A 21,542-nucleotide genomic window follows, 5' to 3' on the forward strand; every position below is an offset into this window, starting at 1 on the left:
AATTCACCAGGATCCTACCGATGCTCCTGCACGTATGGGCACGTCTTGGCCGGAGACGGACACAGCTGCATCACCGAGTGTCCACCTGGGTACAGGAAGCAACCAGCAACAACACCTGAGAATTCAACCGCACAAGCTCGCAGGGAGGAGTGCGTAGGTAGGAAGAAAAATCAGCAGATTTCTCCAACCTAAGTCAAAAATGTGAGCCTGCTGGTTGTTTCCATACACAGATATAAATGAGTGCCAGGAGGAGAGGTGTGAGTGGCAGTGTGTCAACCTGCCAGGCTCTCACCGCTGCATCTGCCCCAGAGGATTCACACTCCACAGAGATGAACGACGCTGCAGGGGTCAGTGGGGGCGTGCACACTCATGCACACACATCTAAACAGTATGGTGTCCAGCATGTGGAACATTTTCACATGAATGTGCTTGAGGACATATTATGGCAATGACTCAACAATAAAAACAACACAAGATAGAAACATTACATATGAAACAGGTTTTTATTCAAAGTTGAAGATTATTTGAAGGAATCTGCTGCACAAAATTAATGTAAATGGAAACAACTAATTTAGAAATACAGTAATATTTAAGATATTGCATATTGATATTATTATCACTCACATGTTATGTTACATATTCACTAAATAATTTGCTCACTAAGGGCCTAATTAATCAGGATTATGTAGAAAAATTGTTCAGCTTTGAGACATAAAATTCAGAGAATTTTACCACGGTAGACCACTGGACTGAGTTATACTCTGTGGTGATGTCTATGCATTTTCTGAATTAAGTTAAAAATGATATTGCTTCTTGCACTGTAGCCCGATAAAGTCAAATGTTTACATCCCAAGTCCTCAGAAACTGAAACTGATAGGACTTTGTCATCTACTACTGCAAGTGCAGCTCTCTTTAATCAAATCATTCACTTAATTAACAGAAAAATTAAAGAAAAATTATATATTTTTTTTAATTCTTTGATGCTTGGCTGGAGGCTTTTATCCATTGTAGGCTGATTTTCTTGTCTTTAACAGTTTGCCAACAGGGAAGCTAAAATGAGAAGAGTTCAGAGTTTATGTGTAAATGTTCACTGTAATTATGTACACTGAGTTTTGGAAAACTCCTCTTTATTCCCTTCCTCTCCTCCAGACATAAATGAGTGCAGTCGGAAGAATGGAGGGTGTTCCCACCTGTGCGTGAACCAAAGAGGTGGCCATAAATGTGCCTGCCCAGCCTCCCATCGCCTCTCCCCCTACAGCTGGAAGAAATGTCTACCAAGGACAACGGCAAACACTGCTGGCTGAGCTGGAGCTGGCTAACTGCTCCTACTGCTGCGAGCGTACGAAGGGATGTGGGACAAACAGATGAATGAGAGGTTGCCATTGTTAGTCAAATGATTTTATTATTGTATGAATATACTTTGAAAATGTCATAATAAACATACTTTTTGATGGAAATGAGTGGCAACTACAGTCAAAATAACTGAACAGGTCTTTAAATGTTAAATAGGTGACCTGCTTTCTTTATTACATTAGTAAAATAATTATGTAAATTTCTCTCTATTTTTGATATATTAGCTTTAAGTGAAATCAGATATTTCAGGGATAGGACTGGCATTAAAATATATCAACATTTCGCTGTTTCCTGCTGTTTTGCTGTCTGTGCACAAAACTTATATAATCAACTAACGCTCTTCTCAGACTTACAAAGACCCATTTCAACATACTCTCACCCTCGCTGGTACTTTACCAATATCTGGATGTACTGCCATGTCTTTCTTTACTTATACACCATGCATAGAGTGCATATATATGTACTGCATATATATATAAAACACTTTGTAACACACTGTATTAAAGCAGAATTCTACCCCAACATACCTGAAATAAACTTATGTTCACTGCACATAAATGAACATACCCTCAATATGTTATGCAAAATGTTGACTCGCCGTGTCAGCAGCCAATCTTTGGGCTAACATTCATATGCAGACGGATGAATTAATTTTCATTCACAAAACACACAACACATACACAAAGACAAAAACTGATTGCTCCCATACTGGTTCACATTAATACAATACTACAAGTTTCATTAACACTGAATTATTAAGAGCCTGGAAGCTGTCAGAGGAAACATTTTTCTTAAATCATATGCACAAATTAGTTATTTGTGGGTACAAATTGTTTTTTCTGGTTTATATTTTATTATTTCGCCCACATGTTTAGGCCAACCATTACAGCAGAACATTAAATTATTTATTGATTTGAGGGTTTAAATGATCAAAATGTTTGCTCAGATAACTGGCAGGCTCGAGACAATTATTACATGACATTCAATTACAAGACAGATAACTGTTGATATAATATTCTCACACACAACACCGAGAGCACAGAGATGTGCTGATATCTTTGCAAACTGTAATTTACCTACAGTCCTGTAAACAAACATTTGAGCATGTTTAAGTAATAAATAAGTTACAGTCCAGAAAATAAATTCTTATATAGTGGTTTGCACTCAGCTGCCAATGCTATGACGTTACATCAGTATATGAGAGCTTCAGACTTTATTGAAGAGTAAATAGTTAAAAGCACCACATAAATTGTATTAGCTGAAAATGAGAAGCTTTGCTGCCTTTGCCTTTTGTTAGAAAACATGTCTCTTCAGGTGTTTTGAGTCTGTCACGAGCAGCGAGACACTGGTCTGCTTTTTCACTGCATCAGACAGCTGGAACTTGGCAGGAAGTCCTGGACGTAAGTTATCGCCGCCTTGGACAGATAGGTCATGGTGCCATAGCTGCCACTGGGGGCGCTATCGTAGAAAAAGTTGCAGATTCCGGTCGCTGGGTCCTTCTCAAGGAAGTAATCACTGGCACTGTGGGATTTCTGGGGATCAGAGGTAGAAGAGAGTGAACCCCAATGGATATGCACAGATACATGAACATCCCTTCAAACAGTAATTTATCTCTTGGCAGTAACAGTACCTGGTCACTGAGGAAGAGGTCATTGGCCAAATGCAGGATGCGGTCCACGTGGATGATGCCACCGATGCTGTCCACGTCTACGTCAGCTACCAGACCTAGGACCATCACGGTCTCTACTAGTAGCTGCCGGTACTCTGGCTGAGGGACGTGGTTCAGGACGGACTCCACCTGCACCGCAAACTTGATCTCTCCTCTTGTCATCTACGCAGAAGACACAAAATGAAACACACATCCACAGCCATGCGCACACACAGGAAGTCCTGAACCTAGCTTTAGCTGCAAGATGCTACCTCTCTGGTGGTAGAAGAAGGTAACACATATCCATCGATGGACAGACCATGACACTTCTGCAGGATCTTCCAGACCTTCTGGTAGAAACCCATCGGTACTCTGTTGATGGCTCCATCCAGCCTGCGTCTCCTCAGCCACTGGCCTTGCCTCTCCTCCCAGTGCAGCTGTCCATCCCCTGAACCAGGGCCCACTGGGGACAGGATCCCACTGGGGGTGGAGGGGCTGCTGCAACGCTGAGGTGAACAGGAAGACGCTGTTATAACATACTGAATGGACCACTTCACTGATTTTCAACCTTATCTGAATGTACTTTAAATATATTCCTTACATACACCATTACACTTTTCAGTAATGTCTGTCGCACACAGGCAGCAAATTGCCTCAAGTGACATCACTTGAGGCAACTTATGTATTTCGCATAGCTCCGAGTGCCATGAAAAGGCTTTCCGCAACTATTTTCACATAGGCAGAGGTACTTCCCAAGGCCTGTAAACAGATTTTGATGTCTAAAATTGGTGGAGTTTTCCTTCAAAAGATCAATTAGTAGCTAGTCTGAAATGTTTACTACTTGGCCCCTGTCTGCATCATCAGGTTTATGATTGGTGGTGGTGAACAGAGCCTTTTTACAAGACATAGTGTACAGACAAGAGTAACAGCATATACAGGTTTGTCATACTATAAAAAGTACATGTAAATAAGGCTGAAATATTTCCCACAGTTGTTGGCTCTGTCTCATATACACACACACAAATACCACTATAGTGATACAGTCCATGCATTCGTGGATGTTGATATGCTCTGTTACACTTGGCAATACAAGATATTTCAGCAGTCATATAAAAGGACAAGGCTGGTGTTACTGACCCTTCACTAAACCCCTCCTCCATACAGGGACTGTCTTTTTTACACTCTGTCAAAATATCATGTTTGCAGCCGAGGCTTAGCAAGGGGTCAATTACTCTAAACAGACAAAACAATAAAAAAGAGCTTATTAAAGTGTTTGTAGCCACAGCCTGATGTAGCTTATATGGGATCTGTCTCCTTTCCTTTTTTTGCCTGGTGTGCTCCTGTGTTTCCCTCTGTCTCTTCTCTTTCTCTCGTCTGTCTCATGTGTCTGTGATTAATGCAGGGCATGGCTGGCAGGTCTGGTCCGGCCTCCTCACCTGACTGCAATAATTCAATCAAGACCCATCAGCTATCACAGTGTGAACTCACAAGTCTTCAAACCAGTATTTGTTGAATCATCTGCACACCCAAGCGCTAACTTTGTGATCGACCAAAGGAACCTGTTGCTATTTTTGCCTGCCTACCAGCTTATGCCTTCAAATATTATTGTCCTAAACATGAAAGAGCTCTACTGCTGCAATGGCTCACACATTGATTCATGGCAATAAACACAATCAGTGAGGTTTATTTCTCCCAGGACGAACTTGAAAATGCAGTTGAGAAGTTGTTTCAGCACCAGCAAAGACAAATTATGTTGCCCTCTGCTACTGTATGTCTCTGTTGTGTATTTCCCAAATGGTTTTGCATCATAAGAGTACTGTGGACACATGCTGTATCAGGCTGTGACTACACGGATAATACTTGTCAGTAAGATAAATTTATTGGTGGTTTTGGTCTCTTTGGGACATTCGTTGGCAATAATAGGAAGTTAACATAATGCCAGCCTCATCCTTTAAAGCAGAAAGACACATGGAAGATTTTAGTGTCTGCAGAAAATATGAAAATGCTTTTATGATGAGTTTGCTCAGTAAATACACACATTCTAACTATGACAACGCTCAGTAGGACAAACCAAGGCAATTTGAGGCAGATGAGGTGAAATGGTTTACCGTGGAGCGAGGGGAAGTGACATTGCTACTCAAGGAAAGACCGCCGCTGAAGATCTAGACATGGATATGGATGACAGATGACAGGGAACAGTTTGAGATGGTTCACATGCTCCTTCATACTACAGTCACGATGGTACTGCAGCCACACAGAGGATAATGTTACTGGAGATGTTTGATCTGTAAAGTGAAGAGTGTAAATCACCTCTACAACAACACAAAAAAACAAATGAAAAAAGGTTCTCGGAAGCAAAATGGCTGTTCTGCATGATCGATCACAGGAAAAGCCTTCCGACAAACACGATCACAAAATGAGTTATGAGGGCGGGCCACTTAAAAGCAGCTTAATCGAGACTGATTCAAGAGCTCATGAACGTGTAGAAAAGTTATTTTAAATGAAATACTCTTCTACAATTATGGTGTGACACTTGCAAGAGTAAGAAAGCATGTTCTCCTGCTGATACGTGATGGAGTGAGAGTCGTTCCAGCTATGGAGGACGAAATGTTTAGAGCCAGCGGGCGGTTAATGAGCAGGAGGAAGCCGGCGGTTTGGTTGTTTAGACTGAGGTTAGAAACAGCCACATGCTAGAGATTATCAAACCCAACCCACACTGAGAGGCCGAGAGTCATCCAGCTGCAACCAAAAGCAAGGACAGTGTTAGATAGATAGACAGAAAGACAGACAGATAGATAGATAGATAGATAGATAGATAGATAGATAGATAGATAGATAGACAGACAGACAGACAGACAGACAGACAGATAGATAGATAGATAGATAGATAAACATGGAGCACATGCCACAGCATATTCACACTCTGATTATCATCCAGTTTCTTATTCGTGCTTCCCACCTGCTTTATCTCACTCTTTAGCTTGTGTATTCCTGTGCGTTCAGTCTTGGTGGCTCCAGTGTGGCCCAGTTCGTGAATGGAGATGGCAGGACTGGTGGCTGTCGACTGGATTGGGCGCACTGATGAACAGAGGCATAAGAGAACACTTATCCCATAGCTTGGTATCAGACCTGTTAGGGATCTGATGATGATAAGGGATTTCAGTCTGGACCGAAGTGGTGGACTGTCTACCTACAACTGTGCTGTTACCATGGCTCATCAGAAAACGTGGAATTCAACAAGCCATTAAGACTTGGCTCCCCTTCCTACATCAAGTACAGGCTCAGTAGAATTATACCACCCCCCCATCTGAGTATCTCCACCCATGGCTCAGCACCAGCTCAGCTAACATTAGCCTTGTTGTTAACAACGGATACCGATTCTGCTGTATGCGTGAGTGTGTGTTGCTGCTGTATGTAAATTATTTGACAGACACACCCCGAAGGTAGTGATATAGCCACGGGTGATAAAGAAATAGTCAAACTAACAGGAGTTAATTTGCTTAGCAGCAATGTGTAGCTTTTATTAGCACCCAGCAGCTAGCTTGCCCAGACCATGAAGCTGTAACTGCACAGTGAGAGTGAGGCTGATGTGGCTCAGATTGATGCTCGAACATGTGCAACACACAGCCATAAAGGAAAACACACATACATATATACTGTCAAGAACAAGACAAGACAGAGAAAAAGGGGAAAATAAAAACTTACTGCTCCTCTCCACCCCAAACTCTTTGCCACTGAGGATGTGATGCAGCAGGTTTTTCATGTCAAAAGGACTCAGGCTCATCAAACTCTCAGACGCCTCCTCTCCTGCAAAGGTGTCACATGGGGTTTCGTTTTCACTGTGCAGGGCGGTTTGTGTGTATGCTCACAGTAGTGTGTGGTCTGTTTTCCTACCAGAGCAGTGCAGGCTGCGAGCCAGCTCAGTGGCCATCACTTGCATGATGAGTCCTATCCTGAGCCGCAGCATGTCCCCAAACAGGGCAGGCTGGGAGCGCACGTACATGGCCAGGTAGACCATGATTTCCTGTATGACAAACACACACAGCTTACAGCAGTGAGATCAGAGTCTGAAAAGGTCCTGTGGCAGTCTGAGGTGTGAAAGGTTTACCTGAGTGAGTACAGCGATACTGATGTCCTGACCACTGGCTTCATAGATGAGGGTGTTCAACTCCTCGGGAGGAAGTGGGCTGAAAGGAAATGATTTGGTTTGTTATGTGGTAATTAATTCCACAAAGCCTTCATGTGAGCACAAAATCCCTGACAATAACGACGACTTACACTGTGATGACTCTTTCCCTGGGTTCAGGAGGCAGACCTACAGTCAGCTGCTTGTGATGGGAAATCAGATCTGTGCAGGCCTGAGGAAATGAAGACGGAATGAATCATCTCATTTCATCTCATAAGTTTTGATGCGTGATGCACACAATTTGGATTTTCTGACTTCAAACAACAGACAAAATTGTGGCAAAGATTAACCAAACTCCAGGCTTCCAAACATCTTCTCTAATCTCTACGAAGAGATATATGAATATAATCTGTTGTTGTCAGCAAGTTGTTGACTAGTTTTAAAAAAATGTGTATTTTGAGGTCAGACAGAGAGCGTGAACTGTGAAGAGCAAAGTGAGAAAAACAACACGTATTTCTATACTTCTTGATTGTGGCTACTCATTAATTCATGGATCAAGCTGCTGCCAGTGTTGGTGTTCTCAGTAGGTGTGTTCACATCAGCCACATTATGGATCAGGTCTAATAAGACCTGTCAGATCAGGTCTCTCTTTTTTCTTTTCTTTTTTTTTTTTAATTTATGCACATCCAACTCTGACAGGTTTTCCAAGGGTCAGTATTGTATCAGGGCTAAAATTTCAGGGTTATCTAGAACCAACTGCAGGTAACTGACAAAGACCTCCTTGGTCTAAAAACGGCTGCTGAGCCTTCCTGTTGCCTGCTGTGACTTCTCACTGACCTCAGCAAGGACCTCCACCCTCTTGCGAAGTATTCCAGAGATGTATCTGATGAGTCCCCACTCTTTGCAGGCTCCAGCTTGTGTGTACAGCTCTTCCAGCATGGAGCACACGCTGACCCCACCCTGCCCGGGACCTGACAGCTCCACCATCCAATCAGCTCCTCTGGTCATCAGAAGAAAACACACACCAATAATGTAACCACAAAAAATGGCATAGTTTACTTATTAGTGTGCCATTGTTGACAGTAAGCTCTGCGTGTGTGTGGTTATCCTCTTGTCCGTACTTCATTACGAAAAGGATGTAGAGTATGTCAGCCTGGTCCTGCAGGGTTGGACACTCTTTCAGCTGCCTCACCAACGCTGCAAAGTCTGTGTTGCCCTGAGAGTCGCAAGGAAGGTGCAGATCAGCTGCACTGTGGGACTGAGGGATGACAACGTCAGACAAATGCCCCTCAAAGCGATACTGACGTCACAAGAGAAAACAAGCATGCTTGTGGAGGGATCAGCTGTGTCTACCTTGTGCTGCTTTCCTTGCGGGCCATGCTGAAGATGAGGAACTTCAAGTAGGTTGAGAGATCTGCGGTGTTTGCTCTTAATAGGAGTGACAGGTAGATACATGGAAGACTCTGAAACACACACAAATTAAAATTTGAAACAGGAGTTTTCTTTTTCATTTCCTTGCATTCAGTTTAATGTGATTTGTACTGTACTTTTTTTTTAGGTTTCCTCAGCTGACTTATTAACTTCATAATAACTCACTGGGTATGTTCAGGCCCTGGACCTGAGCCATAAAAGACAGGATGTCTCTGGTGGTGTGTTCAGCACTGAAGACGTGGTGCTGCCCCCTCTGGATGGGAGGAAGATGGCACTTAGTGGTGGTGCTGTGGAGGAGCTGGGTGAGGTACTGGTCAAACATGTCTTTTGAACCGTCTGGAATTAAAAACACGCTCCATTACTTACAGTTCCACTGAGTCAAATACAGCTGACTGGAGCACACATTCCTCATTCATCATGGCCTACCTGAGGGCCCACAGTTGTCATATTCCTCATCGTCCTCCTCCTCAATTAAGCTGTCATCGTTCTCTTCATCCAGGAAGCTGAGGTGAGTGTGGAACGAAGTGGTCCGGAAACTGGAGAGGTCTGACATCTGCACCCTGTAGTAAAACAGCCACACGTGCAAGAGAAGTAATATATGCAGTGATATATGTCGTACACACTTCAACACACAGCATGATGGCCTGCGTTACAGATGGAAACAGACCTCGCTCCAGCAAAATAGCCATCCTGTAGTTTCCTGAGGGTTGCTAGGATACACGGATCAAGCGCATCTCCATCTTCAACTGGACAGAAAAGAAAATAATGTGAAGCAGAGTGAATTTTTTAAAAGAACATAGAAAATATACAATGTGTACATTCAAGGTCGCAGCTATATGCACACAAAACCACACGTGAAAAGCAACCGAGAGTCTTAGTTTTCCCCTCATTTCTGCAAGCTGCTGGAATGAGAAGCGTTAATTTAAATGAAATGCAAGAAGTTTCACACATCAAAACTTCCATAAACACTGAAAACAAAATCTGTGCTCCAAATACATTCTACATATTAATTTCAAGTATTACACTATTCTCCCACAATGCAATGCACAAATGTAATGGTTGCACGGCTCACAGCTGCAAAAAGTCAGGACTAATTGTGGCTATGGATGTGTAGAGACAGCTGAACATGCAAATGTGTCCCAGTGGTCAATTTCGGTATTGCAATGAAGAAAAAAAATGTCCCCATAGAGCACCACTAAAATGAGACATCTGTCCAGGCCCGTGGAAGAAGTACTGATGTGCATGTGCCAGCGTGGACGCAAACCCAGAAGCTATTCATACTAGCTGCTAATACAGTGTACTATAAAGTATAATATATGACACCATATGAGATGAAGTTTAAGACATATTTGCTTTGGGTTAAGAGCCTTATTACCCAGCATGCTGCGGGTGATGGGGAAGGTGAGCGTGGGTCGTCCCGTCATCCTCCAGCAAGAGGACAGATAGGCCAGCTCTGTGCGCAACATCTCCACAATCATCTGGTTGTCCAGTGCCAGGTAGAAATGGTGCTGATCCAGGAACTGATCAGAGGGCACAGAACAGAAGAAAAAGAAGCCAAAGTATTTATCAGTAGAATTATTATTAGCACCTTGTAGCTTCTAGCGAGCTTGTGATTACAAACATCACAACACCTCCAGCCAGCGTTACCTGTGGGGTGAACATATAAGAGCGATTTCTGATCTCGTAGAATTTGGATGTTCCCAGTACTCCGATGTGTCTGTAGGGCCTCCCGCTCAAACTCAGTTTCTTACAGTTCCCTGAGGTGATGACACAAGACCTTACTCTAATTAGTACACAAACACACACCTGAACACTGTGCAAAAGAGTGCTTGTTTACCCAGTCTGACATAGATATGACTCAGGATGCGAGCAGGCATGACCCTGATAGGCAGAACTTCTGACATCGTCTGGACCATAATCCCATGATCACTTAACAACTCCTTGATCTCGTCCGACTCTGCGAGAACACAAACTGACACACACACACACACACACACACACACACACACATAAGTTTAAGTACATTACAACTTGCCTTCTATAGGGAAATCTGTACATAAACCAACCCTCAGAACAACATTAGAAATAAATACCTTGTACCACGACATCTGGCTTGAAGTTGGTAGAGAATCTCCTGTTGAGCGGATCTATCTCTCCTGGTGCTAAAAAACCCTTTTAAGAGAAACCAAAAGAGAGACAGAGACAGAGGGTGAATTATTACAGAGGAAATCAATGGCTGTGATTTTACTTTATGTTTATGTTAACAGATGTGCTCTGTATTGTTTGTGGGCCCTGTGGCTACCTCAGCCAGAAGACAACCCAAGATGTAGAGCGACTGTCCCCACATGTGCGGCAGCTGACCCATGGCCACTCTGTCCACTGAGTGAGGATTGCTGTACTCCTCCTCCACCTCTCAGAGGAAAGATACAACAAACACATTTAGTCTGATGTTTCCTGATACCACTTTAGTAACATAAAATGTAAAAAATATCTGCAGTTATGACTGCATTTTGGAGTAATCAACAGGTAAACACGATTGCAGACTACCCAACCATTAACATAGTGTTTATACTGTTAATATATACAAAGTAATCCTTGAGCAGACGTAAGATAAACAGATGAAATGTGAGGCTGTACTACATGCTAAAATCAGCATGCTAACATGCTGACAATGCCAATGCTAGCATGCTGCCATGTTCATCTTTGTTTAGCCTGTTAGCATGCTAACATTTGCCAAATGCACAAAATAGCTAAGCACAGCTGGGACTGATGCCAAAGTCTAGTTTTGCAGGTATTTAGTCAAAAGACAAAGTGGTGGAAAATCTTACATGTTGACCTGATGACGCCGCTAACATGCTGTTATCTGCTACACTTATACCTTGTCATGTGGTACAGCATAAAGTTCAGGCAGCAGTTTGATGCCGTTCTTCCCTCTGATCAAAACACCCTCGAGTGCCTCACGGTATTCCTGCACCTGTGCAGAGCACACAGCAATTTGTTCACTATTATATCTTCAGCACAAGTCACTCAAAGAGACCCCATGACTTTGTGAAGACCGTAGAAACAGCATATGGAGCAGTGTGTTGGGCTTTATTACCTGCACCTGATCTTCAGCAAAGATACCGTCCAGGATGAGGTAAGTCCAGAAGACGGGCCACTCACATTCGATATTCTCAAACAGCTTGAGCTCTGCAGGATCGTAGTGCAGCCGAGATGGATCCTGGTGAAAATACACAAACACAAAACAAAAATACACGATTGTTTGACAATTACAGCAACTAAATACATGATGAATCCCAGCATTTACATTCTCAAAATCTGACCTCTTTAGGACAATGATATCCATCCCTGATGAAGCGGCAGCAGCCATAACGACCCTGAAGTCATAGCAAAGAGTGGAAATTTTAGTACACCGACTGTGTTCCATGTGTGTACAAGGAAGAATTACAGGGTAAAATTATGAATTTTGTAGTGTTTTAGTGATCTTTTTCTCAGGCTTTGACTGCACCTGCAGTTTGCTTATGATTTCCGACTTAGTGATGGCCACCAGGTCAGCATCCTCAACAGCAAAAGCAGGGAAGGAAATGGCGGACAGAAGACCGGCGTCTATCTCCTTTGACGTTGAAGCTCTAGGCAGCATGGAGCACAGGATGGACTGAGGGAAGACAGACAGACGTGCTAAGCAGAAGAAAGATGAGCAGAGGCGGTGCTGAGGCAGCTGGAGGCAAAGCCGACAGTACCTGACAATGCTCCACTTCATCAGGTAAGACGTGGATGACTGACTTTGGCCCTCCATGAGCACCAAAAAGATCCAGCTCATCTATGGCCTCCAGAGCTGCCTGTGAACACAGATCCACACACTCAGTGCACGTTTGATACAACACTTTCATCTTTTGGTCTTTCATGTATAGTTTATGTACCTTAGCAATTCCTACAGAGCTGCCGTTGAGCTCGGGGATGCCCTGGTTGGTCTTGTCACCTCGCTCCCACATCCCATAATCCTGCAGGGGAAAAAAAGGTCATGAAATCATTTCTTACTAAATTTCTCTCCACAGTGGCTCTCTGGGCATCATATTTCAAAGAGTAATCCACTGAATTACCACTGCACTACTATATTGTTGTTAGCGTTATGGAAAACCTTGTCAAAACCTGGTTCCTACATTACCCACAATTCAACTCGGCCACCAACAGATGGGTGGGAGATTGTGTGTTATGCTAGCAGCAGCTAACGTAGCCACAAGCTGCTGGTTTCAAGCAGAGGTGAGGAGCGGGCTACAGACGTCGGGTAACCTCACTTCTTTTCTAACTCCAGACTCCTGGACTTGTACGCCACCTCTACTGACATCACTTGAGGCAATGAATCAGCCACAAAAGGCTTTACACAACTTGTCTCATATATGCAGCAGCACTGCAAACAGACTTTGATGTGTAAAAATCATTGGCGTTCCCCTTTAGCCTTCAATCTGATCCTTCCTTGTCAGTGTGTGATTCTATTTCTTGAAACCCTTCCCAAACCTCTGGAAATGTTACTCACCGCCACTTTGTAGGCAGCCTCTATGTAGAAGACCAAGTTTTGAATAAAGGCTACCTCATCCAGGTTGGAGATGATTCGAAGACCTGCGTGATAACATGAACTCGTGTTCAGTGTTGTTTGCTGCATAATGAGCTTGTGTTCTGTTCAAGACAACAACGGTCAGGTTTTTGAAGTGTCCCTCTCGGGGACCTGCAGTGCTTCCCAGCGGGGGAGCTGACCGCCATCTTTAATGTACTGAGAGAAAACAGAAAAGGGAGCAAATAAAAATACCACTCTGCATCACAACTGTACCTGAGGCTGTCATCTGTGCCAGCATCAGCAGGTAGATCGAGGTGGCGTCCACCTGGAGATGGCCCCACTGGTCGTCCCTGACTACCATGGCACAGGTGGGAGTATCATATTTGGCATGCAAGCAATCCTTTGTACTCTGGGTGTGTTTGAATTTCTCCACCTTGTCCACCTGAAGGCACATGAACACACTCATACGTATGCAAACACAAAACACACCAACAGACAGCTCAGAGTTTCTGCAGTCTGGACTAGAAGGAACCGAAAAGGACAAGATGGGATTAGCATGAAAACTCAGAGCCCTGATGTTTTAAATTTGAGTGTGATGTTCATTTTGTAAATTAAGGTCCCATTTAGAGCAAAACAGACAGGTATGCTTTCAGGCGCAGCTGCCTTGTTATCCACATGTTGCTACCACAGTGTGCCATCGGGTTCTTAGCCAGATCCAATCAGGACAGAATGTAGCAATGCGTATCCTCCCCAGCTCCACCCACTTATACAAATATGGTCACTTCTGGTTCCAAAAAACCAAGATGGCAACAGCCAAAATGCCAAACTCAAGGTTCAAAAAGGTAGTCCACAACCAATGGGTGACAACACAGTGAGTCCATCCACTATTTATTTTACAGTCTATGAGATCACCAACATGTTGTTAATCATTACAAAGTTTGTTTTTCCTCACTAACTGCATACGTCACCTGAGTTGAACATGACCGTGCAGACAGTGTGGTGAGAGACCTGGAGAAGCTGTTTACATAGAACAGCCTGTTGACATACCCCAGATAGCATATTGTGGCTTCTCAGCCCCAAAACACAAGCTTACTGGAGTGTCTACCAGCAGCATATGATGTGTTGTGTACATCTGCAAACACCAGCGATCATGTAACACTTCATGTGAGTGCAGGTGTGTCTTACCTGTCTCATCATGCACTGCAGAAGGCCCTGCATCAGTTTCACCACGCTCTACCAACAGATGGCAACAGCTTCATCAGTAAACTATAAAACATCACTGTAATGCAGATTATTATCTATTTTTACTGCAGGTGGAAATCACTTCGCTGATTTGAGTCACTTTGTTCAGTTCAGTTCACATGAATAGAACGCACATTTCCATCTTGGTGACATTGTGATCAGCAAATGCTTTTTTATTTTGACTGTTTGCTCTGAAGATACGTCTGTAATGCTTTAATTTTTTATCCTGTTTTGTACTCCCCTGCGGTTCAGACTGAGAATGAGACATTTTGTTGTGGTTCAGTGTGACATGTCAGATGAACTGTAGCCTGTGTTTGTGTAAACTAATGAAATGAGAATGTGACACAGCACACAACAAAAGCCTCTGTATCACATTTAACCCAACATACCAGGAAGAACAAACAGACACTGGTGTACACATTAACTCTCTCCCTCTGCCACACACACACCTGCTCCAGTTCGTAGGCCTTGGCCTTGTCTTCATCGCGGTCTGCGTTCTTGCGGTAGGCCATGCCGAGCCCCCACACGGCCAGGATGCTGTACACATTATCCCTCACCCAGGCATCCTTCTTCTGGGCACTGGCAGGCAGAAGTCCTGTTACTGGGTTCTGAAACACACACACACACACACACACACACACACACACACACACACACACACACAGGATTGTAAAACTGATACAGTGAGAGGCAAAACCCAGGACACACAAAAGGCAAACTTAGATAACTTGAGAATATTTTTATTTACAAGCTACTTAGGTTTTCTTCAAGTATGCCACACTTGACTTGACTTGACGTGCCCTGGGTTTTGCCTCTCTGGTACGCTATCATTAAGTTGCTTGTTCAGTCAGAATAAAGGTCCAAAATGCCAGAAGTCTGATTCAAACATTTAATCAGTTTTCAAAACAGCTGCCATTTAATTTTCTTTTGATCAGCTGTGAATCCTCTGGGTCACAGTTTAAAACTCAGACAGCTGCTGACTGTGCCTCAGTGTGAACTCAAGTGCTGTTAGATAAAGGGGCATAGTTCCCAGTCCAAAGCTTATTCCAGGAGCTGAGCTTTGCCCACACCTTGTTTATTTCCATGCAGCTCAAACTGGTTGAACCTGTACAGGCTACAAAACATCAGCATATCTACAATATTTCTGCAGGAGAACATGGAGGATTTCATCACAAACACAAACGTTATACAATACTAACCACATGCACGAAACTACAGTGGTAGAAAGTAACTACATTCAGTCGCTCACATAAGAAGTCCTCAGGTAGTATGTGTACTATAACATGCTTATTTCCATTTTATGCTGCTTTATACTTCAACTCCACAACACTCCTGGAATCAAACACCATTTTTTTTACTCCTCTGCGTTTATTTGACAGCTTTACTGACTTTACAAATTCATATTATATATGTGTTATAAATGCATGTACAATTTCTGAATCATTCAAAAAAGTGAGTTTCCAAACAATATCTATAAGGGCTCCATTAACAAGTCTTTCTGTTTCCTCTAACAAAGAAAGTCAATCACTTCTAAAGCAAAACAGGCTGAAAGTTCCTTTATCTGCATTTACATATTTTTCCAAGCAAGTGCAACTGTCCTCCAGGCCTGCAAAAGCTGTGACTGCTGCACCCCAACCTCATAATCCTCAGGGTAATCCAAGTGCACAGGGGGTAGCAGGAAGAGGAACTAGCAACTAGTAAGCAATGTTTTAATGTGTTTTTCCCCTATATCATATAAAAATATAATTAACACATACATTATGATGTATTATTGCTGACTTTTACACTAGTATATAAAATAATCACAATTATCCCTACCTTCATCAGTTGCAATATTAAAAATGATGCTTACATGGTAATGAATGAATGATTGTAATCCAGTATATATTAAGATGAAATGAGACATGTGCTGCATAATAATGAACTTCATTTAAAAGTATATTTTGATGCAAACTCATGCAGGTGTGCCTAAGTAGCACTCTGAATGTAGTACTTAACTCGTAACAGAGTATTTGTTGCTACTTTTTCTTACGCAAAAGATCTGAGTTCATCTTCCGCCGCTACGCAGATGTGACTTAACGGCATTGAGTTCTCTCCTGTGTCCTGCCAGGTGTGTCTGAACTCACCTGGTGGCGGAGGATGGTCTCTTGGACCAGCCTGGCATAGCCATCCAGCCTCACTCCTGAGTTACTGCGGCTCCTCATCCTCAATGATCACTGCACACACACACACACACACACACACACACACAGGTTATGTCTGAACAGTTAACGTTACACAGAGCTAAAAGCTTGTCTGTTAATCTGACTGCATGATAACCATAGCGACTGCATTTAGCTTAATAACAACCGAGGAAGCTTACCATGCAGAGGCTCATCTTCGCAGTCGTTCAGAGCAGATTTCATCGGACACCTTTCTGCAGAGGTTGTTCCGCTACAGCCTGCTAGCCGAGTAGCATCCAGCTGTTCACGACGACAAAAACATTGAACGTCACCGCCTGTATCACACACACACACAGCAGCCGGGTGTTCCGTCAGTCGATTTGACGTGTGCCGTCAGGCCTTGCAAATAACAATACGTGAGGTTTCACAGTGATAGCCTCGACTGCGGTGAAGCAGATCATTCGCACATCTGTGGTCTACCCGACAGCCCCTAAGTTTGATATGCGCGCATATTGTCGCTTTTACGGCAAAGACATTGAATCGGTCCGGAGCGAGCTTTCAGGGATAGTCAGCGACTTTATTCTGCCGCATTTCTCACTTTCCAAAAACTAGAGCGTCGCAGTGTGAAAGTCTGATCTGAAAAAAAGCTATGAAACCTTAAGTGTACCCGAGCATCGCGCATAGATCAAAATATGATAAACAGCACCGGACTTTGTGGTTAGCGTGAGGATGGACATGTGACCATATCCGGTTTTCAAAATAAGATATCAACGCAAAACAATATATACCTGGACAATAAGATTATTTGGATTGAAATAGAGCATATGAACCATGTCTCATGCTTATAAAAAAAGGTTTGGCCATCCTGCCAAGCCTAGTTACGGTTGCTAGGTTACAGTCGTTGTTAGGGGCGGGGTTTAGCGACTGGTTTTTGCTTTGATGTAAGGTGTGGCTGAGATCAAAAATCAACAGACAGCTACGAGCTTATTTCAAGGACCCGAGATCAAAGTTTAATTCAGCGTTTTCAGGAGACAGTCAGGTCAGGTCACAGTCTACGAGCTTCTCATTTAGCTTTCGTCTGAGACAGCCCTGAGTTTGGTTCAGTTTTTAGAAAACATTTACGTGGTTTTAATGTCACGAATACAGCCACTGCAAACAACCAGCCCTGTGAATACAATTCAGACAGGACAAAACAACAGCACGACAGGAGAGATGGAGCAGACTGTTCCAGAGGTTCCAAAGGAGAGCATCCACATGCTCGTCCAGCTGTTCGTGGACCAGCTGACATGGGATCAGCGGGACAGGCTGCAGTCCGGTTCTGTTGACAAGGCAACGGAAAATTTCCTAACTGAGACGTGTATGGATATCATTAAGGTTGTGTCTTCTCACATTTTGCGGGCATTCAACCTTCCAGAGATGGATGACTTGAGTTTGGGGAAGAGTCCTCCTTCCACGTCATCCAAATCTGGTGGATCGCGGAAGAACGTCACCATATCCGAACACCAGGTCCACCAGTGTTTGCGAGACGTGATTCCGCGCACCTTCGCGGAGGTGACAGGTGTCCAACACGCCGTCAGTTGCCAGAGCGCAAAGGAGATGACAGAGCTCATGGTGAAAGAAGTAACGGAGAGAGTAAACTTACAGCTTTCCAAGAGCAGTGGAAGCATCAAAGGATGCGAGCTGCTGGGCTACAAGTCCTCCACCCGAGGACTGAAAAAAATAGGGAAACATGCGGCCCTGATGCTTCAAACCGCGAGAAAAGAGGATAATGAGCTGACCCTCGTCATGTCTATGGGACAAGCAGGACAAGGTTCTTCTCACAGCAGCTTCATAGATACAACAACCGAAGCAGTGAAGAAGATCTTGGAGAACCAAGTGAATGACCTCAATACCCCCGACAGTTATGAGGAGTTCACAGAGGAGGAAAAACACCTGCTGGAGATCAGCTGCTCCCATGATTCAGACGGGGTAGCGTCTGAGATCGTTACAGTTATAATGGACGAACATGATCTGGAGTCAGACGGCACACCTAAGATGCAGCCCGAATCAGAGGCTGAATCCGGCGAAACATCCTGCTGGACAAGAGTGGCACGTAAAATCAAGGCCTTTCTTTTCCGCAGATTTGCCAAGGTGTCGATCCTTAGCTTGGTGGCAAAGCTGAGGAAGAAATGTGGCTGCTTCCAGACTCCTGAACAAACGACCTCACTGAAGCAGCTGATTGATGTGGTGGATTGGATGGTGGAGGACATGATCCCACAAGAGGAAGATCGGGAGCCAGCAAAGGCCACCAATGACTTGTGCGTCTTCCAAAAAATTGCCAGCGACATTTCCAGCGGCCAGCACACACATATGGTTAACCGGATGCAAAAGAAAATTCTGCAGCACCTGAAACCAAAACAAGAGCGCAAACGTCGCGTAACCGTTGAGGTTCAGATCGGAGTGGACGCTTTTATGAAGATGATGTGGGATTGGCTCAACCAGCAGGTACAAGCGCACAAAAGGAAAAGAGATATTGTGAGTAACACTCTGAGGCAGATTAAGGAACTACTCCTAATTCTGGTTCCACTCGCAAACGGCCCTTTGGATGAGAAGCGACACACTTCGACGCCCGTGTCTGAAGCTGCGTTAGCCTCTACCAATGACGAGCCAGCCATCAGTCATGGAGCTGATGAACTTCCACGTGAGGCCACAACAAAACCCGGAGAAGTGTGGGACGACCTCTCCTCCATAATCATGGCCTCAGCAATGGTTGATCGGATCATGAAACGCACGTCGTTTACGGCGTCATTTAGTGAGATCAAAACCATCAAGATGACAATGAAACCGATGCTGTCGGCAAAGATCCCAGACTCTGGCCTTGCTTTCAAGCCAACGCCCCGCCAGTTAAAGCACGTAGCCAAAGCAGTGCATGAAGAGCTGTGGAGGGTGGCTGGCAGTGAAGGGCTGTTGCGCAGGAGCATGCTGTTAAACGATGAAATCATGATCGAATACATCGTTGACTGCATAATTAGGAAACTGGTGAAACTAAAACAGGTCACCATTAAAATGCGCATCAACCGTGTTCTCAAGACCATGACCAAGACATTCACAAACTGCTTCAAAGTTTCTTGTGAAGACTGATGATTGGCGGTCTTAGGACGGGCGAGGGGGGGCAATGACAAGTCACAATGTGTGCTGTTAATTGAGATCTGAAGTCCAATGTCATGTCCAGCTCCTCTGCGCTGCCAGTCTTAGTAAGGCTGGGAGCACACAGGATCCAGACATGACGCAGGATTTCAGGTCTCATTGGGCTCCACAGGGAGCTCAGTGTTCAACACTGGGGCCTCGTTAGGTGAGGGTTCGATTCCGGGCTTCTTGCTGTGAGAAGAACACTCGAGCTCACCGTGGTACCGTGGGTTTACTCCGAGTGCTTCGGTTTCCTCCCACAATTAAAATTAGGCAAAAAAACAAACAAAAAAAAATCCAAATAAAATATGTGTAACCAAGTTGAAAATTGCATCTTTAATTGTACATTTGAAATGTCACCAAATCCTGAATATTGTTCTCTATATGGTTAAGGTGTGTTTTATTTCTTATATTTATGCCAGTGTGTTGTGTTCAGATCTAATTATAAATACGTGTACTGTCACTTTAAGAGGTCGCAGGCTTTGAGCCGTCATTCCGGTGCCTCTCTCAGTTCCCGCCAGGCTAGCTAAGAGGAGGTAACGTATTACTTTGTGAGTCATTGTCCAACATTTATTTGGGTTTTTGGATAATGCAAACCTTGTTTTATGCATGTAGAAATTTTAGTTTCTACGTTGTGAACATGCAGTTAATGTTTCAATTGAATGTAAATTTTTTTGCAAGCTTTAAGGTAGACATGTTTCCACATGCTAGCCTACAGGGATTTCTGTATGTTATTCTGCTAACAGGAGCTTGAGACCTGTGTGCTGTGTGGAGGAGACTGCGTGTTATAAAAAACCTTGTGTTTCTCTGTTGATGTGTACAGACAAACCTACCATCCTGCCTTCATTAAGAGCAACCAGCAGCTGGTCGCGATCCGGGTCCTTCTTTCATCCAGTACAAACAGAACACAACGCAGAACATACAAGGGTTAATGGATGAGCATCTAACCAGATATGAACTGATGAAGACAGAGCACACCCGTTACAATGGTGCCTTGACCCGGATTGTAACGGATTGTAACATTGTAACGGGTGTGCTCTGTCAGCACACAGGTCTCAAGTTCCTCCTCTTAGCTAGCCTGGCACGAACTGCACATACATACCTAACTGATATAATATTAACAGCAAAAATACTTTGAAATAAAAATGTGAAAATGAATGAAATAAAGAGGCTGACGTTGAGGCTGTAGCATCACCACAGTCACAGTCTTCCTGGTCAGATTCCACGCTGGTCAAAGACTCATCATTTGCATAGGTATCGTGATCCTCATCCACCCCAGAGAGTGACAAGAAGTAGACCTCCAGCAAAAGATTCCTGCCTTCCATGTCTTCCTTTTGTAGACATGGATGTGGAGATTTGCACCAATAACTGTGTACACTCCATCCTCCCATTTGTCAGCCAACTTTCTCTTCCCTTGTTCTCCCTTATTAGCCACCAAAACACAATCTCCCACCGACAGGTAGGTACCCTTGACATGTTTGTTATATTGCTGGGCCTGGTGCTGCTGCTCAGTGGAAGAATGTTTCTGGGCGATTTCCATAGCTCTCTTGAGGCCAGAAAGCAGGGACTTGGCATATGAGTCATAATCAACAACTCCTGGGTCGTTCAAAACCTGCCTAAACAGAATATCCACTGGCAATCTAGGAACATGCCCAAACATCAGAGAGAAGCATAACCCGTAGTCTCATGAACGGTGGCGTTATAGGCAAATGTGAGAGTCTGGATTGGTTGTGGCCACTGGTGGCCACTGGTGTTTTTCCTTAACTTCCAACTTGTCCCGTTGCTTGAACAATCTGAGGACCTTGGAGTCAGCACCATGCCTTTCACGCCTAGATGGTCGCTTCCTGGCTGCAACGAAAGGCA

The 21,542-nt window shown here is 43.9% G+C and overlaps 1 protein-coding gene across 4 annotated transcripts; it reads right to left on the reverse strand.

Annotated features, from left to right (window-relative positions):
• Positions 1-1,380: 1,380 nt before the first annotated feature.
• Positions 1,381-17,261, reverse strand: LOC143321200 (phosphorylase b kinase regulatory subunit alpha, liver isoform). Of its 4 annotated transcripts, XM_076731397.1 has the most exons (33): positions 16,715-17,261; positions 16,479-16,568; positions 14,802-14,960; positions 14,296-14,343; positions 13,384-13,552; positions 13,093-13,175; positions 12,479-12,559; positions 12,299-12,397; positions 12,067-12,213; positions 11,882-11,935; positions 11,656-11,778; positions 11,437-11,532; positions 10,861-10,968; positions 10,652-10,730; positions 10,396-10,530; positions 10,206-10,315; positions 9,934-10,078; positions 9,226-9,304; positions 8,985-9,118; positions 8,724-8,894; positions 8,481-8,590; positions 8,249-8,385; positions 7,965-8,127; positions 7,280-7,359; positions 7,110-7,188; positions 6,896-7,025; positions 6,707-6,808; positions 5,961-6,079; positions 5,717-5,740; positions 5,110-5,163; positions 3,274-3,507; positions 2,984-3,184; positions 1,385-2,885 (listed from the first exon to the last, which is right to left on the reverse strand). In XM_076731397.1, the coding sequence occupies exons 2-33, from the start codon at positions 16,554-16,556 to the stop codon at positions 2,712-2,714; spliced, it is 3,705 nt and encodes a 1,234-aa protein (XP_076587512.1). In that variant the 5' UTR covers positions 16,557-16,568; positions 16,715-17,261; the 3' UTR covers positions 1,385-2,711. The 4 variants fall into 4 exon arrangements, with proteins under 4 accessions (XP_076587530.1, XP_076587512.1, XP_076587522.1 ...); XM_076731415.1 differs by lacking the exon at positions 5,110-5,163 and having other exon boundaries at positions 1,381-2,885; positions 16,715-17,021; XM_076731407.1 differs by lacking the exon at positions 5,717-5,740 and having other exon boundaries at positions 16,715-16,853.
• Between the last annotated feature and the right edge of the window lie 4,281 nt (positions 17,262-21,542).

This window comes from Chaetodon auriga, chromosome 1 (genome assembly GCF_051107435.1).
Source record: "Chaetodon auriga isolate fChaAug3 chromosome 1, fChaAug3.hap1, whole genome shotgun sequence".
Classification (NCBI taxonomy): domain Eukaryota; kingdom Metazoa; phylum Chordata; class Actinopteri; order Chaetodontiformes; family Chaetodontidae; genus Chaetodon; species Chaetodon auriga.